Source organism: Mastacembelus armatus, chromosome 24 (assembly GCF_900324485.2).
Source record: "Mastacembelus armatus chromosome 24, fMasArm1.2, whole genome shotgun sequence".
Lineage (NCBI taxonomy): Eukaryota > Metazoa > Chordata > Actinopteri > Synbranchiformes > Mastacembelidae > Mastacembelus > Mastacembelus armatus.
This window is the reverse complement of record NC_046656.1, coordinates 17472594-17499994: the sequence shown is the minus strand read 5'-3', so window position 1 is coordinate 17499994 and position 27401 is coordinate 17472594. Positions and strand designations below refer to the sequence as shown.

The 27401-nt window shown below is 40.1% G+C and overlaps 1 protein-coding gene across 1 annotated transcript in view; it reads right to left on the bottom strand.

Moving 5' to 3' along the window:
• Positions 1–229: 229 nt before the first annotated feature.
• fut8b (fucosyltransferase 8b (alpha (1,6) fucosyltransferase)) overlaps positions 230–27401 on the bottom strand; it is a 70482-nt gene continuing 43310 nt past the window's right edge. The window contains exons 3-10 of the mRNA XM_026318870.2: positions 25799–25917; positions 24664–24826; positions 19617–19731; positions 15456–15693; positions 11337–11583; positions 4854–5030; positions 4549–4699; positions 230–3448 (exon numbers count right to left, since the gene is read on the bottom strand). Of these exons, the coding sequence (XP_026174655.1) occupies positions 3110–3448; positions 4549–4699; positions 4854–5030; positions 11337–11583; positions 15456–15693; positions 19617–19731; positions 24664–24826; positions 25799–25917 (1549 nt within the window). The 3' untranslated portion in view covers positions 230–3109. The remainder of the gene's footprint in view (positions 3449–4548; positions 4700–4853; positions 5031–11336; positions 11584–15455; positions 15694–19616; positions 19732–24663; positions 24827–25798; positions 25918–27401) is intronic.

Genomic DNA, 27401 nt, shown 5'->3' with positions numbered 1-27401 from the left:
TCCTTTAAATGGTATTCATTTTAAGATATTCCTTCAGACTTTGGTGACTGCCATCATCAGATCAAAATTTAAATTAGCTTTATATGTTGGTTTCTGAACAGATAACTGCAAAGAGAAACAACCAAAACAGCAGCATTTAGAGAAACAAAATGAGAAAGTTCTTTTCACAAAGCAAGAACCGTGTACTTTATTTAGGAAGGACCATTCATAACCAGTATGGAGAGGAAGAAGAAGCCCATAAGACCATGTACCTACAGCACTGTGAGGAATGGTTTTAGACAGACTTAAATAAATGTAAAACAATTCATATCAGGCTGTGGAGAAAGGTTTGACCTGTTGACACACGTGTTAGGACATGAATCACTCAAATGGGACAATGTCCCTCTGAAGTCACAGCTTAAGGTGGCAGGACAGCAGGACTTTGCTGTGCCCCCAACAGGCCCACATCAATTATACCACAAAGTCAGAGAAAGAAACCTGATTGCTCTCAATCAGGAACAGTGGCCAATTAACAGAATAATTAACTGAACTAACATCTCTCTTAAACGACTGTTACCGGCCTCTGTGACAGCGACGAGTGTATGTTAATTAAAGTGCCCTCCAGTTAGCGTGTGTTTCTAAAGCCCACGGGGGACTCTTCTTTCTCAGTGAAAAGAGATGTTCACGCTGCATGTGCATTGTGAACGCTTTGTCAACGTGGGCTAAATTGGTTGTGTGTTGTTGTCAGGCGGAGGGGCTGGGGGGGGGGGTGGGGGCAATAAAACTATTATTCTTCCTCAAACACACAAAAAAGCGCATCCCTACTAACAGCGCTATGGCTTTCCTTATGGGTGTCCAATGGAGCATGCAGATCAGCACTGAAATTAAAGAGGAATCTGTAATGAAACCCCTAGAGCCCCCTGAGTAAGAATGTAACAAGACAGCCCATAAATAAGACAGAGAATGAGATCATAAACGATTTGGACATGTAGAAGCAGGAAGTGTAACACACAAGACAACAGTGGTCGAACTGAAGTACATTTACCCAACTAAAATATTTTACTTCTACTCCTCTTATTTTTAGTAGATTTATTTTAAAACTATAGTCACTGTACTATAGTTACAAATATATAACACAATAACAATCACAATCATAAAACCTTATTGATCCTGAGTAGAAAATTCACAAGCTCAAGTTATGCGCATATGTTAGTTAATATTAGCTTAGAGTAAATTTGTACTTGTTAAACTGTGGTATTTCTACTTTTACTTAAGTAAAATGGATCCCAGTACTACTTCCATCACTGCTAGACAAGATCAGGAAGTTTTATGGGGACAAATCTTTGGGAATTAGGGCAGAAATGTCATCTAGCTGTCACAGGCATGTTCAAAAGGACAGTAATGTCTCCATTCAGTTTAATATGACACATTTAGAGCTTTTTGCTCTGAAATGATCCAAAAATAGATTCACACTCACTGAATAATTTACAAAACAAACTACTGGTGCTTTTTGAAGGTAAGAGGTAGCTCAAATTGTCGGATGCCAAAATTATATCAATGTTAGAACCAGGGTCTTCCTTTTAATGGAAGTATCAAATTATGAACTTCAGGTAATGCCTTTTATGCTTCAAAAATAGATAGATACTCTCCAGGAAATGAACTCTTCAAATACATAAAAACGATTCTCAGTTTGGAATGTGCGAAATGTATTTGAAGCATGTTCAGCCTGATTGAACAAGCAGGTGTCGCCTGTTAAGAAGCTGAGGAGCAGATGGTGAGCAGAATCAGACTGAAGGGAAAATGTTGATTTGGTTCCTCAAGTTTATTAGATCTGTGGTTATCAAAGACAATGCCCAAGAACATAAGTTATGAAAAAAGCCTTCATGAGTCTGATATCATCATTATCATTTTTAAACGTAGGCAGATTTTTCCTCATTTATTTTAAAACAGCAATGTTAAAAGTAAAAAAGAAAAAAGTATGGACAGAAGTGACAGCAGAGATGCCAAAAAGGACTTTTTTTTTCAGTGGAGAGTGCTTCTTTTGGTGAGCCTCAGGATGACTCCTGTGTGTGTGCGTGTACCATGAGTTCACCATACTCCACATAATCTTACCACTGTTCATGACAGGTCACAGCAGAGTGACTAGAGATCACCACAGTTCCAAGTGCTGGAGGCTGAGGACAGATCCCCCTGCCAACGCCAGCCTCCCACTGGGCCACACAAACACTATTCAGTCAGGAGGAAAGCCAAAAATAAAAACACACGCCACTTGCTGCGCACACAGGCACACTTGATCACACACACATCCATCCTCATACACGCACACCCACACACACACACACACACACACACACACACACATACACTGTACAGGATACAATGTACAAGCTTCATACACACCAAATTAAGACCTTTAAAAACACTTGATAAAAGCACAACATGGTATTTTAAAATTAATTGCACATGTAGAGACGAGATGGAGGAAGCACAGTGATTGGAGCTGGGGGGCAGGGGTGGTGGTGAGCATGGCAAGAAGAGGATACAGTACATTCAGTAAACAAAAAAAAAACAGAACATAACAGGAGGAAAAGAAAAAAAAAGGCAAGATTAGAATCAAAACCACTGAAAAATCAAAACATTTTTCCAGTTTGTCATTTTTTTCCCCCAGTCATTGATTCAAAGCTCACTCTGGGGTGTGCCAGTTTTACAGTAGTCCCAGTCTTGTCTCAGGAGAACAAGCTTGGTCAGTTGTGTAGCTTTTAATTATTTTCTTGCGTTATTTAAAATCAGTGTTCAAGTCTACATCTCTACAGATTTGACGTCAGAGCGTCAGGCAGGGGAGTAGTGGTAGGGCGTCTTCCATAACCTGACATATGCACAGGCATATACACAAGTGCACGCACACATTCGCGCACACATACACAAACACATTCATACACACTCAAGCATAAACACACAGAGTGCATTTTCATTCCTATCACCCCTGGGTACAGGATTTTTCTTTTCTTCTCAGCTTAGCGCACTAAGTACGCCTTTCTCTTCTGTACAAAAGCAGCCTCCTTCCCTGGACTCGGAGTCTGCGTGTTTCTCCTACCTCCTTCTCTTCCTTTAATTTTTTTCATTTCTTCTTTTACTTCTTTTGAGAGTTGAGCAGTTTGTCTGCCTCGGGGTACATCGGGTACTTCACGGTCTCAATTTTCTCTTTGACCTTGTATGAAGGGTAAAGGCCAGTGCGGCCCAGTTTGCGGTTGATGCCTTTGGAGTATCCGTCCCAGTGGTTTCCAGCCACGCCAATCACGTCGCCAGGCTCGAGGGGGATGTCCTCGCTGTTGCGGGGTTGGTGGGGGTAGATGGCAATCTGGTTATGGGCATTTTGACCTCCAAAGTAGTAGATATCATCCAGGGAATAGAAGAAGGAGGAGGCATCTGGATGCAATGTCTGCATAATCTCATAAGCCACACGGCAGACCTGATTCAGAAAGAAGCAGGAATTATTCTTGTTTTTGGACTGATAAATGTAGAGGAGTTTGGCATGATGACAAAACCATAGAGGCGTCTGAACACACTGGTGAAGGGACAAAAGGGTTTCATACCATAACAGATATACATTTCATTTCAGATGGATAAATGTGCATTCCAGTCAGATCCCTACAATGGGCTAATAAGCCCAGAATGTGAACAGGAATTATGTGGCTCACACATTATTTTTAGGGCTGGCAGTCAACCCATCCACTCCACATTATAAGTCACTATAAAACAGCACTTCAGAAGTGCAGATGATCAGAAAAATAAAAGACAAATCCTATTGTAACATAAGAGCCATTATAAATGATGACTGTTTCGGATTTGTGAGTAATTATCTGACAATGAAGTTGTTTTTCCTGTAAGTCTTTACCTGCTTTCTGTCCTATGAAAGTGCCTGGTTATTCTTACTCATAAACAGCAATTTAGTTCCTTCACTTATTATTAAATCATTTTCAGCTTGAAAGTCCATTTTCTTTCAAATGGAAACAGTTATTTGACAAAAAACCCCCCAACAAACTAAAAATAAGCTCCACTCACTTTCTAGAGCTTTCAGCCACATCATCATCAGTAAATGGACTTAAGTTTCGTTTTCATGTTATCATGCTATCTGCACATGCAGGTTTGGTCCTGTGGAAGCAGGCGGTGGCATGTTTCTCTATGCATGACAACAGACCCTGTGGCAGGGAGCTCTAGGATGATTTCGGTAAGTGGACCCTGTGCTAAGACGTTGTTGCAAAACCAATAATTTATTCTAATTTAAGTCTACTCACTAAGATGTTAGGGAAGTTACATGTGAATCACTGGATACTAATGGGAAGGTTTTTTAAATGTGCTGCAAAACATTTTTCTTTTACAACATACCAACCATAATCATTTCAGTCCAGTTCTTTGCTTCCTTGTCTACAAAAACATTAATATTCCAGTCAACACCCTGTGCTGGCTTGCATGAGTTACATCCTAAAATCAGATCTCATTCTCATGTGAAAACACATCAAAATGCATTTCATGCAGTCTCTGAATGCAGACTGAGCAGAGTGGACTGACCTGTGAGGAGAAGGTGCAGACCAGGAAGTCAGTCTGGGACAGGAAGTGGATGTCCAGGATGACTCCTCTCAGTGAGTTCTCAGTGTAGCGGTTGTGAAGGCCTGCCGACCATGAGATGGAGTTATCGCTGATGAACTCGTAGTCTGGATACCTGGAAGGAACAACATTGTGGGATGAGTCACACACAGTTAGGAGGCTGGAAATGACCATAGTCAGATACTTAGAGAAAACTCACATAACAAACACACACACAAAACACATACGGACGTGCTCACAGACCACACACACATTTCCTGGGCACTGACTTGGTCTTGGCTTCCTGCAGCAGGGAGGGGTCATCTGTGGCCAGGTAAACTCGTTTCTTGTCAACATGGACACGTCTGGCCAGATGTTGGAACTGCTCCTCCACATGCAGCATGTACTCCTCGATGGGGTGGAAGGCTGCCTCTGTCCCCACTTTATCGGTCCTCCTCACATGGACTCTACAGACAGACACAGACTGGGTTACAAACTAGCATCATATCTAACAACAATACACAGAGAAGTTTTGCATTCTATGTACTGATACTTTTCTGTTTGGTTTACTATCGTTACTATGGTTACATTGGAGCAACGCACTGTGTTTAAACAAGATAAAGGAAAAATATTAGAGATGCAAAAACAAATTGATTAATTAGTGAATATTTAAATATAAGCTGCATTTAAGCTATGCACAAAAATAATTTTATGCACATTTTTCTTTGCCCAAATTAACAGTAATAACTCAAAAAAGGTCTTTTACGCAGTGTTTTGACAGTTTCATGAAATAGAAGCCTCACGACCACTGCGTTAAAATATAAAACTTTGTCTCGGACACACATGAATTGCAATTACATGAACTTGTGTCACCTGTGCAACAAGACTACACAGTTTGTAGCATGTCCTAAAGCAAAAGTAGATGATTTACCAACAAATCACTGAGGGAAATAAGGTAAAAAAATAAAAAAAATTAAAAAAATAAACCACTGACTGCTAAATTAATAATCATAAGTGCCTTGCTTCAGTAAAAACCGACAGTGGTTAAAAAGAACCAACAGTGATGGGTTTTTTCTGTTGAGCTGAACACTTTTTTTTAACAATAACAGTTTTTTTTAACAATAACAGAAACTGCATGTGTTGTATTACTTCAAAACAGTATTTCTTTCTGTAAAATCAGCAAAAGAAATAGCACTTTAACTTAAATGGCACTTTTTGAGAATCTTCGTATTGTTGGTATAAACACAAACACACAAAGATAAAAAGAAAAAAGAAAAAGCAAACAGTGACAGAGAGGCAAAGTTTAAGATGTAACCAACACAACTGTATTTTTTTGCAGTGTCCTTGTCATCACTTACAATAACCAAGGACAAAGAGAGAGTGCTGTCACTGGGTGTTCGTATGTGAAAAAGACACAGCTTGAACAGAACAAAGGACTGGCAAGAAGGGAAACACTCTGACACAGGAGCATCCCTCAAACTGATGCACACTGGAACACAATGTTATGCCCCCAAAAGTATTCAATTACAAAACTACCCAGCCACATCTGCATTGTGACTTCTGCCCTCGGGGAGCAAATCAAATTCCAAAACCTAGGAAGTAAAACACATTTTTCAAACTTCACTGATTCAGGGAAAATTGAGTGAACATGTACACTTTCCCACTGCTGCCCACTACAACCCACTGTCTACTGTTGGCCAGAGAGCGGCTCCAGTGGAACATGCAGGGTCAGAAGCCTTTACAGAGGCACCTGGTGGAGAATTTGAGTGTTTTTCTTCTCCCATTTAGGACTTCATATTTGCTTTAAGGATTAAATTGGCTCCCCTGACCTAACGGTTGACTGTACCTCTTTTGTAAGAAGTGGAAGTGGAAAAAGTCAAAAGGAAGGAAAAGCTTGAGAGAAAGAGAATAAAGAGCCTGTGCCTAATTTCTACCACTGGCCAGAGATCAATCAGTGCCTACTGGGGATGCTCACCAGAGAAATAGACACTTTATTTATGTGGCAAAAAATCCGAAGAATGGAGGAAAGAACAGGAGGGTGAGTTGGAAGAAAGGGTGTCAGAGTCGTTAATTCGGTCTCTGCCTCTCTGATCGGACAGAGGTCTTGACTCCAGGCTTTTCCATCCTTTGTCAGGTCCCTCTCTCCTGCCTCCTGCCTTCTTTCAGACTTCTTTCATGTCTGCTGATTTTTGTTCCTGTGAACCCTCTTTGTCTTGTCCCTTTCTCTTTCTGTCAGAGCAGCAGAGGCCACGCTGAGGGATTGCTTAGTTCTTAGCTATCTCCTCCCTCCCACTTCCCCCCGCCTCAGCACTGTCCCACACTGCAGCCAGACAATAATTCAATTCATTTCTCTCTATTCATACAGTACTGACGAGGCAGGGCAATCCTCATGGTGGGCGTAAATGCATAAATTAAAGACATCAAACACACCCACACTAGACACAGCAACCGCTGATTCTGGTGGATTGTGATAATAACATATAGACTGAATAAATTATTTGTTCCACAGTGACCTCAGTGCTCACTGCAGCCAATAAGGAAGAATACAGCAGCTCTGAGCTACTTGGCTTTTGAACTGTAGCTGCCATTAGCATTTGAATCTTTGGAAAACAGTTCACAACATATCACAGAGAATCACTGCTTATGCAACATGTACTTTCACATCAAAATATGTCAGTGTTGTTATTAAGACCCACCTTTACTGTTCAAAATTACAAATGGGTAACAAATGAAAGCAAAAGCGAACATTAAGTGTCTCAGTAACATAGTGAACCCTGACAAAGCTCCAAAACAGCATCAGTGGCTGAAGTGCAGCTTGGACAAACTCCACTGATGGATGAACTCCATTCCTCTAAAGGACAGTCACTCAGTTGGTGTTTTAATGATGTTGGTGGAGAGTGCTGTCTAACCCATCACTCATAAATCTGCCATAGGTGCTCACACAGATTGAGATTGGGTTGCTGTATGGTGATAGTATATAAATACAATAAATGACAAACTGTGTTGTAAATACAAATTTGTGCAAGTAAAAATGTTTAATTATTTTCAGCACAATTTCAAATACAATTTTAAATGAAAGCAAAGCTAATATATGTTTGTCTGCAGTTCCCCTCAGCTCTATGAGGTGCATCCCAATTTGTTATGTTACCTGGTGCAAGAAGGCGTTATCTTCTTTAGTTTATTGTAAATTAGTCTCCAATGAAACAAGTACAAGTGAGAACATCTCATCATCTTAATAATAATAATAACAGAAGGTGAGTGAAATAGTGAGAAAATGCAAATTGGGTGCTAATTATGCACCAGTCACACAAGGTGAGAAAAAATGTTAGTTACTATATGACAAGAAAATCAGATTTTCTCCAAGATATTGATGTTTTTTAAAAAGGTGTTTTGACCTGTGTTTCAGCCTGAGAGAGCCTGATTGTTAAAGACAGTGTATTGTAAGCCTTCGTCACATACAGTGGACCTGACAAAGAGATATTATAAAGGATAACGTGAATTCAGCTCTAGGTAACTGCATTGCCATGGTGATAACACAGTGTATCAGCAGAAGAAGTAGCAGTCACGTTTTCTTTTAATCTCTGAATGTCTTTGCTATCATTAGGCAGCATTAAATGGTGGCAGGGTGTAGTTGTGCTGATCGCTGCTTTTACATGGTGGCTTCCAGCCTTCCTGCAGCTTTTGTCCTAATGGAGCAGCAGCTAGAGACTGGTAGTGGTGACTGAGGTGTGTGAGGATTGTGGACAAGCTGCGTCTCTCTCTCTCTCTTACCGCTCTCTCTATCACACCCTGCATCTCCAACTACCGTTGCCCTCTTGCTTTTTTCTAGCACCAACATTATTGATCTCTTTCAGCCCCACTTTCACACATCACACACCCACATACGTATGGCCATTCCCCACAGTGCAGCCAGAAGCATACAGGCACTTGGTTGTAACATCAGTGCAATGTGGAGGTAAGGAGGGAGGGGAAAAGGGGGAAAAACTTTTTTTATACCCAGCATTTGATTTCAAGAAGCGTTTCCACTGTGATATATTGGGACAAAAGGGATAGATGTTTGTGTGTGTGTATAGGGGAGGTGGAGTGGGAAACAATGAACAGTGATAGAGCTGTGCAGAAAACTATGAGTGCAGGAGAACTATAGAAATGAATGTGGGTCTGGGGAACATGATAGAAAGGTGAGCATGAAGCATAAAAAAATTTTAAAATCTTGAAAAAGTGAAGACAAAGGAACGATCACAAATGAGGGATGTGAGAGGAGGGGGCGTCAGACAAAAGATAAAAAAAATAAGGGACAAAAAGAGAGTCAGAGAACACTGGGAGAAAGACACGCCAGCTGCTCGATTGATGAAAGGCAGAAAGGTAAAAACCAGAGAAAGTCATCTGAAAAAAGTGAGAGAGAAAGGAAAAGTGTGGCAAGATGAGCGAGAACTAAGCAGAACAGGACGAGGAGAAAGACTGCTCACAGTAAAATGTACAGCAGAAGGTAAAGAAAAGAACTTACCAACAGTGAGACGTGAGATTCAGGCATGGGTCGACACAACTAAACGAGGCTGACTTCCCATATATTAGACAATAACTTGTAGTATTCGTTTTAAACTACTTCTCTGTGAAGTCGGGTGGAGTCAGTCTCATGAGACGATGCGAAAACTTTAGACAAGCTGAGAAAGGTACCTGAAAGTCATTCACATACTTTCCCATGACTGACTGTTTGCCAGTCACTGTGTGTGTTGTTATAATATGGTAAATCCTCTGATACATTAGACCAAGTAGGTTAAAGCAGCTGTAGAAAATAATTTGCAGTCCTTTTTAATGATGCTGGCAGACAGACAGCACATGAATGTTTGTATAGAGAAAGGTAAACAAATAAACAAGCTGCTAAACATGTCCAGCCTCTTTTTAAGAAGCTGCTATCAAAAGTGGCTTATGGTACTGACTGCAAACGCTCCTGTAAGGGCGGTCCCTCATGGGAACTAAGCACCTCACGCTTTCCAATTATGCTGCACTGGACCATAAGAAGTCTCAAGTGAGTTTCAAACTGTAAAAGCAGAATCTCAGGAGACAGCACTTTGTGATCAGTCACAATCAAAATCGAGGCAATATGACAGAGCCTATTTGAAATTGTTGGTATTATCTCATCTGCAACATTTACGCCAAGTTTCATTAAAAGTTATATTGTGACGTATGCTCAGATATTAGTGCAGTGAGGTGATTTGCATAGAAATGGGAGATCAGACTGTTTGAAATATAGATTGTTAAAGAACAAGGCTATATACTTTTAGCCACTCTGGCAGCATGGTTCTAGGCATGGTGGTGATGTTGGTCGTTCAGTTGGTCCACCACTTCAATCTAGACTGAATTATCTCAATGAGGATTTGATGGATTGCCATGGAATTTGGTGCAATTCAGTGTGAATCCCAGAAGATGATGACTACTCCCTTTACTGTTCCCCTGACTCTGCATTTAGTGCCACCAGCAATACTGAAGTGTCTCAGCACTACTGGATGAATTCCCTTATATGCTACAAACATTACTGTCCTCTTCAGGATGAATTACAGTTGCATTAAAATAAAACAAAAAACATTTGCAAGCTGTGATATCTGTCAACGTATTGAATAAGTAGGACACCCAAACCTTTGCACATGCCACAAAAATGTTCTACTTAAGATCATGAAAAAAAAAAAAGTAACTGTGAATCAACATTAAAAGACTAATTTTTAATGTTTTTTTTCTGCTACAGGGGCTTTCTTACTTCTTTTTCTTTAAAAATGAACAAAACTTTTGCAACTACACTGTAACTTTGCTCCTCTCAAACAAGAGTAAATGGTGCATCTGTTGAGGATGATAGTTTTCACTGCAGATTACTACTATTGAGTATGTGTGGCACTAGCATAAAGTTTTTAGGGTCAATTGAAAATAAACACCAGTACCCATAATCCCTGTAATGAAAGAACATGTTACTTAAGTGGAGTTTGGCTTGCTCATGTGTTTTTCTACATCACAGACAAATCAGCTAAATCAGGCTTTGGCTACATAAATAAACTGATTACAGTTTTTGGTCTTTGTTGGAAAATATACAACACAATCATTCTTAAACTTTAATTGACAAAAATGACTAAAAGCTGCTAACTAAGCTCTTCCTGTTTAAAGCAGTCACAAATGTGTAATAAGCTTCTCTTTCCTTGTCTGATTTGGAATTAGAGATTTTAAAAATCAGCCAGCGTTGGTTTCAATATGTAGCTACATAACTGCTTTATAATAAAGACAAAATATCAGATCAGTATTTGGCATCAGCATATCCTCAGTATTAAATGATTGTGCCAGAGACTAAAAAAATCTCATGGGAACATTAATACATAACAAAAAAGGCTGAATCAGACATATGCCACTGTTAATAAAGACAGAGTGCTGAGTACAGAGTGAAGAAATTTCTTTAAGCAAGTTGATTTGCATGAATATGGGCTGTATGAGCGTAAAGCAGCAAAGTAATGAAAAAGCAAAAGCCTCCCAAAACACTACCATCAAATTAAGTTACTTTTAATAACATATTAACCTCATATTAACCTCACCTAAAGCAGTATCTATTCCTCCACAGGCCATATGGCTGTCTCTATTTTTGTCTTCCTAGTCATTCTGTTTGCTTTGATTGTGCTTTGTAAACTTTATCATAGGGAAAAGCTTTACGAACAAAGTCATTATTATTGAAGTGTTACATGCTGCAGAAAAAGAAAAAGATAAAACCACATACTGAGGAGTGATAGCCGAGTTCTTACCCGATGATGGGGTGTTTGAAGCCCAGCTTAGCAGTGGTCTGCTGGATCTCCTTCTCCAGCCACGCCTGAGGCCGCACCAGGTACTTGACAAACTGGGACACCCACCAGACAGAGGGGTCACCGTGCAGACGCTGCAGGCGCGGGGCCAGGTCCTCGGGGATCGCCAGGGGCAGGTAAGGTGGCCGAGGGTGGAGACTGTCCACTATAGGTAACTCTACAACCTGGACATCCTTGTCATGGGCCTCTCCTGGATTGAGCAAATAAGGCAGGGACAGAATGAGACACTCAGGATTCAACATTTCAATGGATAATTACATGATCATCAATGTCAAGAACTCTTTTTGTCGTTTCATCAATTCTTTAGTTCTTGTCATGTGCAAAGCAAATCAAAAATGCATATCACAGTTTTCTTCATATTGCTTGTTTTTGATCAGCACTCTAAACCCCAAAGATATTTACACTGATACAAAGGTACAACAAGTTCATTGGTGTATTATCAGAATGGCTGGTGATTGAAAACATGTTGAGGGCAGGTTGTTGGTTAGCCTGGTGGTCTAAGAAAATGTATTCCCTCCATTATTGTCCCTTGAGAGTTTAAGAATAGATGATGTGTAATGCTACATGGGCCATAAAGCCCCTTAAGGCAAATTTATGATTTTGGTCTACAGTATAAAATAAAAGTCACTTGAATGGCTCAGTTTCACATCTTGTCAGAACCAATTTTACTGAGCGGACTTGAATCTTTTATTGATTTTTTTTTAGAACAGTACACAGAGTTTAGAGATATCAACAAGTTGTCAGTATAGTTTTTCCAGCTTCAGCCCTAAATGGAAACAGTAGCAGTCTAATAACTGTGTGTTCATTTTTTATTATGTATACCATGCATAATAAATGATTGTATAAATAAACACATATTACATAGTAATGCAGCATGACATTACAGTGTTGTTCCCCAGGCGTAATCATTCTTGCTCTGTTTCAGCATAAATCCAAATCTTTGAACCCCAGAGAGTCCAGCTTTTGTGACGGACAGCTGTTCTTTCCTTGTCTTTACTTAAAGGCCAAGGTAAGCTTCTTTCTATCAAGGCTGTGTAATGCCAGGGGCTGAGGCGGGGGTGGAGCTGGTATTGGTCTGGCATTGGCCCCTTCCAGGCTGAGTCCTGTTTGGAAGTAGCCTTGGGAAGAGGGTTGAGCAGGGCTGATTAGGCTGAAAAGGTCACCTCTCTGGGCAGCAGAAAACCCCTGTGCATTGCCAGCCTACCCTACACATCAAGGCCAACTGTCTGAACACAACGGTGCATACATGTGCACAATGCACACTTGTATGTGTGAACAAAGGTGGGAAACACACACACATCCATATTTACTCTGTATGTACCCATCAATATGGATACACACACATGAACATGCACATATATGTGAACAGAATATAAAAACAGTAGAAAGAAGGTGGTGTAGCAATGACAACCAACTAAAATAACAATAAAAAAATGTGCGTTCAAATACACAAAGGCACAAACAGACACACAAAGACTCCCAGCTAATCTCATCTCCCCAGAAGGGCTATGGCTGGCAGACAACCTTCACCCATTTTCAGTCTTAAAACCTGTGGAGTTTTTCCTTCCAGTGTGTGTGTGTGTGTGTGTCTGTAAACCACTGATTTAAGCAAAAACAAGTTTGAGGTCCATGTTTCTGTCAGATTAAAGTGGCTTCTTAACTGCTGCAGACAGGCCCTAATACAGCTGCAAACACAGCCTCCACAACACACTTCCAAATAAATGGCATAATGACTCATTAAAAATGGCCTTTCATAGAAAGGGTACATAAAAAACATGTTAAAAACAAGGACAGAAACAGAAGCTTCAATTTGTGTGTGTGTGTGTGTGCTGGTGCATGAACTGAATATAAATTGGTAGAAGCATTAAATATTGAACAGAAAAAATATTCCCAGGCATATCTTTGCTTATATAACAGCATTGGCATGATTCACATATGGGGGAATGAGCATATTTTCAGGCCCCCACTTCCTGGCATGAATGTACAAATGTCTTCCTCCCACAGCTTTGTAATGAGATCACAAATCTCTTCTAAAGTTCATCTTTACACTACATATATTTCCTATATGCATCATTACTTAAAGCATACGGATCAGTGTGGAAGCAGATTCTTAATACTGGATTTTAAACTTACTTGTGATGATGTCTAAAAAATATTTGATAAGATTAATGTGGCTATTAAATGGGAGAACCAAGAGAAATGCCATCCAGACAAAAATACAGGGCCTCCCTATTCTTTTTTCATTTGAAACTGGGTTTATGAACTTAGAGAACTCTTGTTCCAACTTTACATGACAGGGAACATTATGTTTCTCCTGCTGCTCTCTGACTCACTCATAAGACAGTAATATCTCCACTGAGAACCTCCCAGGAATACACTCTCTTTGGCAAATTAGCTCTTTGATCAGTGAACCATTGTTCCACAAGAAGAATGGTTTCCCTTTGTGTGTTCAGAAATCAGTCTTTTACCACGTGTGTGAGATGGTGCAGAGCACTGTGATACTGTCCACTCAGTAAAACAAGTGTAGTAAAAGAGCAACATGCATTGGTTGGATAGACTGACAGCAGACCTGGGACCTTCCTTTTGGTACTGACAGTCATGTGTCCATAGCATCAAGCATCAAAAACTGTGAATGTCTGTTTTCTTTATGTACCGCAGATAGTGTCAAAATTATTCTGTAGAAGAATAAGTATCAGTATTGGGCTGTGAGGCAAAATTTTATATGTGTTTTTTTCCTTCCTGTAAAATCTAAACATTTACTACTCTCAATAATTTTCTATTTTTCATCACAGCTATAAAGCTATAAATTTGACTTATTTTACATGGATTTTCTTTTTTGTATTTTTATTATCCATTACTCCTTTGCAGAAGAAAAACCCACAGATCCCATAATGACTTTGTTGCTATCTAAGCTAGATGTTTTCCAGACATAAATACCTTGTCACAGATGCATATACATGCATCCTCTATAAATAAAATATAATGTCTCACATCCGAGAGAAACACAAAATCCAGGATAGCAATATAAAGACATATACGGTGGAATGTGGTATAGCTGCTCTTTAAAATAACAACACAACTCAATGTCCTGCTTAAAAAAAGGGTTAGGCAAACAATACTAAGATGCACTAGTAAGGAACCCATTTCTTTTTGAAGGAAACCACAAAGGATTGGTGGCATTTACCACAAGATTATGCTGCAGAGAAAAGCTGATAAGGTTTCAACACTAATAAATTTAGAAAATTACAGCATAAAGGTGTCCTGAGGGTGCAAAGCCCCCTGCTAAACCCTTTATCATCTGAAGTCATTTGCATGATAGGTGCTCAGATATACTGTAAAATAAAGGCCTATTAACATTACACTTGTGAAATTAGGGTCTTGCACTGGCACCATTGCAGGTTTTCAAGAGATCAGAGTTCACTACATTCAAACATTGTTACTTATTTACATTCCACTTAATTAGTGAGATGATTAGTATATAATTTTTTACATTAAAGAGTAAATCTTGACGTCCAAGTGGATTTTTAGCAAGGAAATATTTATGTTGCACAAGACAAACTTTATGTGAAAACATAGGACTCATAAGTCAGTGTATGCTACAGGTTCATCCATGCAGTCCTCTTTACCTAAGACTCTATACATCTGCTGTTGTGCATAGTCAGTGATATTTGCAGTGCACATAAAAGCATGGCTTAACAAATAGAGGACAACAATTCCACAAAAAGGATTCCTTAAAATCTCAGTCTTTATCAGCCTAAAGAGGAAACTTAGGAGAGGAGTGGGTTACTTACTCAAAACCAATCACAGGATGTCTTGGCAATGGAGTCTTTGAACAGTAACCTGCTGTGGCTACACTGGCTGCTTTAACAGACATTGCACAGTCCTGCTTAGCCACATAATTCACACTGTTTTTGCTGTAGCAGCACAAAACAGGTCTGGCAGACCCTTTTCTTTTTAGCTTGTCTGGTCCAAAAAACAGCAAAGATTATTTCATATTAAGTACTAAAAGGTGCAGTGGGCAGAACTGCTGCTGTGTGTAGTTAATAATATGTATGTGCCTACCTGACCAGTGTCCAGTGGTGGCCCCAGAGCGATCAGTGCAGGTGTTACTGACAGGCAGGAAAACAGTCTCCCAGCCGCCAGGGGCGTAGCGCCAGTTGTGAGACTCCAAGATGAGCGTGCGCTGGGTACCATAAGCGATCATGAAACAGTAGACGACATGGTGGAGCTGGCAGCCATAACCACAGCCCTTATTGATGTTGCACACCAGCTTTCTTGCCTTACTGCAGTCTGGGGGATTCTAGCAGGAGGACAGAAAAAAACTGTTTGCGCATTTTTTATTGCTTGACCTTCATCTTGTATCTTTCTAAGCCCTACTCTCTGACTTGTAATAACACATGGCTGATATTGTTTACTTTGTTCCCTTTGCCTGTCTGTCTCATACAGCACTTCACTCTAATTTTATGTCACTTCTTCACTCTTTTGTTTTCTCTACATCTCTCCCTGAGATACACTTGCAAATTCCTCTTTTACCGTCTCTGTTTTTCAGTTCCTTCCTATCGTAAAGCATAAATCTGGTGCTATTCTAAGTTTTCCTATTATAAGCATTATCTGTTTCTATTTTTTTAAATTTATTTTTTAAATTAAAAACACACATTAATAAATATAAAATCCATGCTGGTGTAAATATTTGCTGGGACATATTATACTGTCCCCAGTAAACACATCATTTATCCTGTTTGAGTAGCATTTGATAAAAAGTACAATACACAGCTGTTAGGGGAAATTACTTTTTTTCCAAAATAAAAGTTATATATCTGTGACCAGCTTTTAAAGAACAGACTTTTCAGTAGAAACCAATGGAGAGTGTATTTGGTTTGGTCTTAGCTGGGATTTGTTGACAGCAAACACATATAGAATATTACCAGGCTTATCCTTTAGTATCTCTTCCACCCAATCTACTTTGTATTTGTTGCTCTTGCTTTCACTCATTCCTTCACTTTACACTACCCCTATTTTGCTTCCTGCCCATTTCCCTATGTCTCTTACTCTCAGTGCCATTATTTTTCCTTTTCCCCTCTTTCCCCTAACACTTCTATTTTCTACCACCATTTCTTTCCTCATGCCCCATTTCCTCTGATACTCCCCTGACCTCACTCTCATTGTTCATCTCACAAATTAGCTTCAATATCATACCAAGGCAGTGTAGAAGAATACCAAATGAGAGGTGCTGCGAGAAGAAACAAGGATTTCTATTTTTTTTGCATTAAAAAAACGAAAAAAGTGGAAACCAGCAGAGTGACGCATGCTGTGCTGTCAATGAGTTGCCGGGTGGGTTGTGATTCGCTCTGCAGCCGGTCTGAGCGACTCCGCAAAGCTCGTGCCAACTAGCTTCCTAAACAGCAATTACTGGCTGATGGGAGTGTTTTCCTCATTAGGCTGCTGCAGCTGTGGATGGTTCACAGTAATCAGGCCGCCCGGCACCCACCGGCTAATGCTGCCTATCACGCACTAGCAAGAGAGGAAGAGGAAGAGAGGGAGGAGGAGGAAAGGAGAGGGAAGCGAAGAGGAAAAAAAACAGAGGAGATTAAATGAAAAAGAGGACAGGAGGCAGTAGAAAAGATGAGCAAGGGTAGGAAATGCAAAAAAACGGGAGGGGAGAGAAAAGAAGTGTGGCTCCTCTAGGTGCTGAAAACTGATTACCACCACTGCTGTTCAATAACATGAACAGAGTACAGCAGTCATCGAACTGACAGAACAAGCCACACAGGTATTTTCTTGGAGTTACAGGCTGCCCCTTCACTGCTGGCCCCACAGGTGTGAGCTAAAATACTGCACTAATAATCTACAGTGGCATCGTGACAAAAGGACCTGAGCAACAACGCTTTTCTGTCAACAAAGCTCAGCATCTGAGCCACTATGTCTGCATGAGATCAATGCGTAGCATAAGCCGTGCAGCATGGAGGCCACCACTGAATCCCAGGTTGGTAATGATGTATCTGCAATGACTCTGAAATGCTGAGAGACTCAGTTCAAGGATAATGATGGCAGCTGTGTGCACCAGTGCTGTCTCTGAGTGCTGCTCTGCACTGTAGGTTAAGTGTCTGTTTAAATGGTGTGCTTTTCAAGGCCACTGCAAAATGACTCAGTTTATAGAGACCACAGTGATATTGTTTATGTAGAAACAACGAAGAGAAACTGAATATCAAGAGAAAGTAATTTGCCTCAACCTTTGATCATGGACCGATGATTATTTTGTCAAACCACAGTACTGATCATCTTATTTAGTCTGCAGTATTAAAACGATGTGATGTGATGAAAGTTATCAATTCACATTTTTTGGCTGTGCTGTAAATAGATACACCAGTTGTTCTCCTTCTTTTGTATTTATAACAGACTTTAAACAAAAATTTGCCTGGCTGGTTGGGCATCACTTTAAATGCCACTATGGGACCTTATTATCAAGACTGCCTTACCATTACAATCAGTAACCACAGCCCTGACTAAAATATTAAATCTCAAACACAGCAGTAATACAGATCACCTTTTTATGTTGGTGTGACAATGTTAACAAACCTTTTTACACATCCAGGAAATGTGGAATAGATGGAGTTAATTTGGAGTCATGGTTTAGGTCAGCTGATTACTTCTTGTCCAATAATCACTCTCCTTTTAGCTTTGTCGTGGTCACTGTCACAAAATGCTTCAAAATGTCCAAAAACTTGTCACTGACTTTCTCTATCTGGCGTTTGGTGCCTCACAAGCAGTGAGGAATGTTTTATGACGTTTTTTCACTGAAAACACTGGACTGCTGTGGCTGAAAATGATGATGATGAGAGTGAATCATGACTGTAAACTTGTAGCTTGAACATCAATTAGCTGCTATTGAGCCCACTCGAAGGTGAAGCGCAGTCACTTGATAATCTGCAGGTTAAAGTCTATTAGTTTTATGTTTAAAAGTAAGCATGTACATGTACATGTCCATTGGTCTTTAAAAAATATTTTCATTGTAGCTTATAAACTGTAAAGTACTGCACACCCTCAGTAACTCATTTGGAAAATGCTTGGTAAAAAAGAAAAACTCAAAGACATGATTTTCCTCATTACTATTAGTCTCATAATGCAAAAGTAGATGAAAAGCACACCCAACAGAGATCCATCTGATAAGCCAGACATGTTCACTGTTGTGAGATGTACAGATGGAGCAGATGCAGAGATGGAGTTAGTTAACCCAGGAATGAAGGGAGAAGGTGGTGCGGGTGGCAGAGACAGCCAGATAAGAGGAATGGGTCTGTCTGTGTGTATACATATAGATGTATGAGTGAGTGTGTGTGATTGAGATAGTGAAACACACACACACACAGAGCATTTCTTTGTGTACGAGCATGTGTATCAATCTTGCAGCTGAGCGGCCGTGTGCGGTAATTGCTTGCGTAGGTGCGGGTGAATCCATCTGCACATGACTCGGTGTGTGTTTGTGAGTGTGTGTGTGTGTGTGATGAATTAGTGATGGCAGCTGGTAGAGCAGTGTGATCCCTCAGCAGTGGTGACAGCAGCTGTTAGTGGTGCTGTCTCCGCCCAGCCAGACTGACTGGGTCCTCTTCATCAAACACACTGGCTCATTACTGCTGCAGGTCCTGGTGCCGCGTCACACTACCCCACCCAAAAGCCTGATAGCACCTTTGCTGAGGAAGGTGAGCAGGGTGGCATGGGGTGTTTAGATGTGTCCTGGGTATCAGGATATGCATGTGGAGCTGAATAAATACGTGCAACCATCTAAGCCTGAATGTGTGTGTGTGTGTGTGTGTGTGCCTGTCTGCTGCTTAGATGTTTTTGCTTTTCTGCATGTGTGTGTCTCCCAATCTGTCATTTTGCAAGCCTGCATGTGTGTCTGTGCGTTTTGGTGCATGTGTGTGTGTGTGTGTCACTAAACCGCTGACAAGCAACAAGAATCCTGCTTGTCAGATCCGACTGCTGAAACAGTCTGCTATCACATCCCTCACCTGCTCCTCGTGGAAACTGACGCTGACAGTTACAGATGGTGCAAATGAGACAAGTAAGTGTGAAGGATGTCCTCAAAATGCATATGCACATTTGTATGTGAGAAAACATTTGCATGAATATTAACAATGTACTTGCATCTAATACAAGATTGTATATGACTGTATATGCATGTGGAAGAGTGTACAAGGCCAGTTGGCTAAGTAGCAGGTGTGGAGATACCTGTAGGTAGGTGATTCTGTTCTGGACCAGATCCGATAGGTCTTTAGCCTCCTTCATTCTCCACTCGCCCACGCCATCCGCCTGGCTGAGGTAGTACAAGTCTGTCATGATGGATCTGCAGAAATATACACACATTTGAAAATTTAATTTAGGGTCAAATTTAAATATTTGTACATGGACAGTAAATGACAACCTCTTTTGGGAACGTGTGTCTCGTCATTTGACCTGACTTAGCCTGAATATTTAAGAACCTTTGCAAGAAACGTCTTATAAACTGTTGTCAAAGACAAATTCACATAATCAAGACAGACATTTCACATTTGCTCTCACTACCAGTGACAACATCGGGCAGAGCATTGACTTGTATGGTTTTAAGTCACAAGTGTACTGCACTGTATAAACATAATAGGTACTACCTGATTGGGCAGGGTAGGGCCCAGTTAATTTTTAACCACAGGTGTCCTAATGTCAGTATGTTTAGTGGACTAGCTGTCAGCTCTAATCACATGGCACAATCTATTTGTTGTAGTATGACTGGGTGAATGAATTTGAAGTGTATAATCTCAATTGAATATCTACTACATTATTTAAAAGTGACAATGCAATATAAACTGTGCGGAATACTTTAACAAAAAATTTGATCCATACAACCCAACCCTATTTAAATATGGAGACAAGTTCATTTGAAATCGTCTCCACTGCCACTCCTAAACAAATGTTGAATCGTGTGATTTGTGTGCTCTAGCAGTTAAACTGTGAGGCCAAACCTTAGCTTACAAAAGCTATGGATCAGAGCATCACCCAGACAGCATATGTTAACAGTCTACTGGGAATTAAACATCACGAAGGCTCAAAATGTTTTGAGGATATTTTTAGAAAAAGTGTCATTTCTGTCATGCTCACTGATGACAACAACATCTTTCTGGTTGTTTAGCTCGTTTTGGGATTAAGTCTGCCATCTGCAAGCCACTGACAGTGAAGTTGTGTACGTGTCACACACTGCCAAATATCGTGACCATCCACTTAGAAATATACCCAGGAGCTCTGATATATGCAGCTAAGGGCAGATGCAAACACATCACACGCACTTATGCAAGATTAATTTATTACTCACTTTTTTGACCCAAATCAGTCACTTCCAGTGTGACAGAGTTCTTATGCATGTACAGTGGCAAGAAAAAGTGAAGCCTTTGGAATTACCCACGTTTATATATTAATCTGTCTTAAAATATGTTTTTTTTTCTTCTACGTTAAAATAATCAACACAACCACAAACTATTTCAACAATACAAGACACTGTATTGTCCATTTTTAACACATAAGTCAAACCCTCACAGTGTAAGTTAGAAAGCTGTTTGAACCATGAACGACACTTAACTGAAGTCAAGAGAAAGCAAACCTTAAGTGCCATCAGTGACACCAGATTACAGGTGCAGCTCAGAGTCACTCTGGTTCTAAAAACACTCAAATATTTTTAGTTCTCTATTCATAGGACGTATCTGCAGATGTGAACCATGCCTCAGAACAAAGAAATCTCAGAAAACTAATGATCAAACATTGTTAATTTGCACAAAGACAGGAAAGGGTCATGAAATAATCTGAAAGTGTTTAGATATTAAATCGGTCGACGGTTAGACAAATGGTCTATAAATGGAAACAATTTTGCACTGTGGCTAAGATGATTCTAAAGGCACAACACACACTGCTCAATAAAAAGAAACCTCTGAGTATCGACTGATGTTGCTGCTCATCAAAATATTATCAGTGTGTCAAAGAGCACCTGTGATGCACCCTGGGAAACTATGTGGACCAATAAAGCTAAGGCTGAATTGTTTGCAAAGAACATGCTACACTATGTAGGGTGTAAAAGGGCACTACATATCAACATGAAAACATCATCTCAGTGGTGAAGTACAATGGAAACAGCATCACGATTTGTGAAAATGAATTCCAAAAGTTTATCAATATATTTTATAGGACAATGTTGGGTTGGCTGTTCACCAGCTCAGTAAAAGTTAGGTGACATGGCATCACATAAACATAAAAGTACTGTAAACCTACTACAGACCGACTATGAACTAAAACAAAAAAGCAAAACAAACAAAAGAAATCTACCTATTGGAGTGGCCCATCCAGAGCCCAGACCTCAACCCAGTAGATATGCAGACCTCAAGAGAAATGTTCACACCAGACATCCTAAGAAAATGGCTGAGCTGAAGTAGCTCTTTGAATAAGAATGATCCCAAATGTTCCCTACTGAACATTGTGCAGGTCTAATCCGCAGCTACAGAAAACAGAGGTTATTGCTGCCTAAGCAGGTTCAACCAGCTAATGCTGTAAATCCAAGAGTTCACTTAGGTTTTCCATAAGCACTGTGAATGTTTAATAGGTGTGTTCAATAAAGACTCGAAAAATTATTGTGTGTTATTAGCTTAAGCACATTGTGGCTATACTTGAGCCTTAGATGAGGGGGGATCACACTTTATAACCAGTTAATGCAGAAACCCAAGTAACTCCCACACACACACACACACACACACACACACACACACACACACACGCGCACACACACACACACACACACACACACACACACACACACACACACACACACACACACACACACACACACACACACACACACACACACACACACACACACACACACACCAGATAAGCATTCCATGTCTAATTTCAACAGTGGGACATAGTGAATAGTGCCTTCGCTGAGACAGCATCATTAGTCATTGTCCCATTTTGAAGCTGGAACCACAGTATGTGAGTGGATGTCACACTGTCTTCCAGCAGCACACAGAGATCTTCAGAAAAGCAAAAGTTAACAAGAATGATGCAACAGGCAAGCCAAGGGTCTTGGCTGCAAGACAAGACAAGGAAATGATACACAACCATGACGTCCTGATTATGTATTAGGGGTAGTGTGGTCCTGTGCATTTAAGAAGCTTGAGCTTCCTCAGTGCTTCAGAGGACTGCAATGTAGAGGCTGAAGTGGACTAGACACCAGGGCACTGCAGCTTTGAGTGATGCTCCACCAATGACCAGTGGGAAAACAGAAGGCATAATATGGCAAAATATCACCTGGTCAGGTGGGAGGGAGGAAGGGCAAAAAGAAGAAGATATAAAATGCTCTCTTTTCCTGGCCTGTAGTCATATAGTGTTCTGTGACAAAATATTCTGTCATATCCTGCATTTTGGTCTGCACTGTTTACCCAGTTTGAAACTGAGCCTTAAACACTTGTTGCTTTCGTGCCTTGCATTACTGATGAGAACATCACCAGCCACACTCTATGAACTATTGGATGATTTTTCCTATGATACATGCTACTGCTACACTGGCACCAGCACTGATAGATTCCCTTATAGTTGCTAAAAAGTTCCTTCATTTCTTGTTGCAGATATCTGAATTGTGACCCACCATGTTTTCTGGCAGATCTCAATGAACTTTCACACTGTTTCATTTGAACAGTCTATAACACTTTGTGAAACTGAAAGCTCTTCATTAATGCAGTTATCATTTTCTTTGGCAGAGCAGCTAAGTATGTGCATACATTTTTTAATATGCTACATTTTTATTTTACTTTATTTTTGTGATGAGGACCTTACACCCTTCCCAAGCAGAATTTAATTAAAGAAGCAGCGCATTTTTTTGAGTCAAACATTTCATTGCTCTTTTCACCCCTGCCCCTGTCTGTGCTGGCTCCAGCACTCTTTGCTTGTGGCAGATACTAAGAAATCTGTGGGGCTTAGTTGAAAGTAAATGCATGACAAAGTCTTGGACTACTGTTTGTGTGTCTGTGAGCAGATATGCATGTCTGTATGAATGGGATGAGGAATCAGTCTTTGGAAAGCTGCTTAGACAGCAATGACTAAGACAATGGGCCCTGTAAGCCACTTCAGCAGGATTACAATGAACCACTTGGCTAAGTTACACCAGGTCTTTCTTCATTCAGCTGCGTGGAAACCTTCTATCCAGATGACAAAGAGGGTGTGTCTATGATCTTTACCCTTTGTTTTTCACACACCACTGTAAATGCTGCTGTCAGGCCTTGTCATACTGTAGTAAATGTCCTAGTTTCAACTTCTGAAATTAGTAAGCAGTGCTCGAAAACAAAAAAGAAGGAAAAATTGAAATACACTTACAAGGATTCCGAGCTAATTTTAACACAGAACAGTCTCAACATTTTGGATTTTTGAATAACTCTCTGCAAATTGGTTGGATTAATTAAATCAACACTTAAACTCTATATTTAAAAATGTTTCATACTGGTTATTCAGATGAGCATCATGGGAGGCCAGAGCCTATCCCAGCATGCAAATGATGCCAGAAAGTACAGCTGTCAAACTGACAGGGCTGATGGAGGCAAAATGTTGTAATAAGTTTTGGTTTTATTTAACAACATGAGGAGGAGGCAGAGGTTTCTATTATATATGTGTGGTGTAGTTGGTTTGAAATATGAATTAGGACAGAACTCCACATAATGGTGTCTAAGTCTGAACATCAGGTTTAACACTGAACACTCAGAGCATGACACAAACATGAATTCTTTAAAAATATTCACACAGTTACGGAGGAAAACTTTAGAAAAAGAAAAACCAACTAGCCTCACTCTGTCCACAGTTAACAAGATCCACCTACCAGCATCTCTAAAGTCAGCTAATTAACACCTTATATCTCACTTGTTTACTCTGCATAAAGAATGTAAAAAAGAACACTGTGGTTTATGTGGGGTTCAGTGATCCATTATTTTCTGGAATATATTCTGGTCATGCTGAGTATTTTCTAGAACTGATCCACATTTAATGAGTTGTGTCTTGCTCTGCTCACTGAGCCCAGGAAAAACACACCTGCTGTTAGATGACAGTGCTATTCACACTAAGCCAATGCCCCAAACTTCATACATCACATTTTCCCACTGACTTCACCATCAGCTTGGCCATGGATTTACTGGCTTCCAACAAATCCTACTGGAATATTTTGACATTTCTACTTGTTACTTCTTTTCATGTTTTCCAGTAAATATTTGCCCACCTCTCCTGGTGTCCAAGGTCCTGCAGGAGTGTGTCAGCATATTTCTGCTTCTCATTTGGCTCAGCGCTGGCCAATTTCTTCACCTCACTGCGAACAAAGTACCAGAACTCCTTAACGCCATTCTCCACCCTCCTCCGCAGCTCCTCTTGATTTGGCCCGGGGCCTGCAGCGGGGGGAAGAGAGAACAACTCACAACAAAACAAAACAGACACTCAGCTGGTGTGTCATTTGCACATGTTTCATTTAAAACAATAAATTGATGACACAAATTTCAATGCACCTCCATAGAGAGCAACAAAAGGAAAAAGGAGGAAAGCCAAGAGCTCTTCATGAATGTTTACATTACTTATGGCTTAACCATTAAAAATGTTCTTCGCTTATACTTTATCCCTGGTTGTTGCTTTGACTTCATAGAGAAGCACCTGGTCACTGTTTTTCCACCTCATGGCACCCTCTCATGTGTTTTCTCACACAGTTCCAACAACAGGAGGAACTCTATATCCCACCCAAACCAAACAGTGTGCAGTAACACACATGGATAATGCAGCTGCATGCTCTGGTTTCTTAGCAGAGAAAAAACAAATCAAGGGAAAAGAAGGACAGCCTCAAACAGGAAAAGAAGGTTTTGGTGGATAGGGTAAATCTCTTTTTTAACCTTCCCATCTTACACACTCGACTCTCTCCTCACTCCCTCCCTTGATGGAAAAAGCTAGAGGGTATTTTTAGCATTTTCTTCCCCTGCGGCAAAATGGAAAGGCTGACCCTGTCCTGGCCTCTATGCTCACGTCCTTCTTTATTTTCTCTATATCTTTTCTCTCCCCCCTCTCTCTCTTCCTTTCTGCCACTGGGGCATTCACACTGTTTCCACTTCATTCACACATTCTCTCACTCACCTGACAGCTTTCATGCCCCTCTAAATACTGCTTAGAGGCGTGGCTCTATCATCATCACTGCTCAGCTACAGCAGGTTTAAGACTGGACTAGACTATAGCTTCTCACTGCAGGCAGAAGTTCACAAGGCTGGTTTCATATCACGTATATTCAACCCCCACACATTCAAAACCACCCCTTCATATTTCCAACCTCTGTGCCAAATCCTTCCCTGCAACCTTTTAGGTGGCCCTACCCTGCTTACCATCTCCTGTGAGTTTCTGGAAGCTGTGGATCTTCTGTTTAGCTCTGGTTAGCTGGTCCTCCAGGGAACGCAGTCTCCCTGCAGCCAGAGACCCTGCTTCTACCTGACCCTCTGGTATCCTGCAAGAGAGTAAGACACATAGAGAGGATGTGATGGGTGAGCGTGAGAGCATGTATACACGGTTAAAAGAAAGGATACAAGAATATCCTACTTTGCAATGATATTTGGCTGAAATTATGACACTATATACCAGTAAACAAACAAATTTAAAAATACAATAAAATCATACATAGTGTAAAGCTACACAATTATTATTTTCATTATCAACAAAGCTATCAATTTTTGATTGCTCAATTAAGTAAAAACAATAATGACAAATCATGCAGATAATAACTTTCTAAAACTCCAGCTGACATCTTTGAATTGCTTATTTAGCCTGAAAAAAAAAATGATAATGATATAAAACTGAGCAAAGAACCAAACAGTTCAACAGCTGTTGGCCATTATTGCTAAATTGCTTAAAACAAATAAACATTCTAATAAATTGCTGCTATCATTAACCAACTGGTTCAGCACTAACTTAATGTAAAAGATGCTAGAACAGTTATAAGAACAATCCTATAGTTTTTGCTTTATTCATTCCGTGTGTAGTAACCCCATGGATGGATCAGCTTGAGACGGACACCATGATTGGTTGTAAACAACCAATCAGTCAACTGCAATTAGTCTTTGCACATGATTTTTTGGAAAAGCATGGGGGCCTTTCTGCAAATACTGTAAAATTCCTTTTAGAACATCAGGCAACAGCAGCTTCTGAATAAACCTGTTGATAAAATACTATAAGCCACACATCTGCAGAACTCTACTTCATTTTATAGCTGCACCACCTACAGTCATGTTAATGGTTGTTAATGAGGTGCAGGTTTTTGAAGATACAGTTCATGTTTATCATTTAAACATTTACTGAATAGATCAGTATGTATCTTACTGGCGTGGCTGGATTCTTACGGATGTTTCCAGAGTAAAAAGTTGCAGTGAAAAAGGAGCTGGCATCTTCAGTGTTCACCCCAGAAAAGTCTATTTCATTTTCTAAAACTCTGCACTGGAGCCTGTCCCGGTTTATTTATTTTGAGCTCAAGATTATTTACAGAGTTCTGAGTCTTCATCTATGTTTGTTAGGGTCTAGCCCATCTACTTCTGTACAATACACCCAAGCAATATATCCTCTCACAACATCCACTGAAGAGTCTATGTACTGCGTGTCAAATCATGGTGAAATGTGATTATTTGATTTCTTTATACATCATTATTTTTTATTCACTTTTCACTCCAGTTAATGGCTCGGTGAATGGCAAATTTACAGCTGGTGGGTTTGTAGGATAATGCTTACATGGGCTAACATTTAAACAAATGAACACTAATTTACTGATTATAAAAGTAGAGCTACATCACAGCTATTCAACCCTAGTAAACAGATTATATATAATTTGTTCACCAATTATCAGTAGCCAGACTGAAAATCTAGGAAAGTCTAATTGTACAATATAGCTGAAATTCTGTTTGGGCAGTTTTATAGTGCCCTAAATATACTGCGCATTAATGT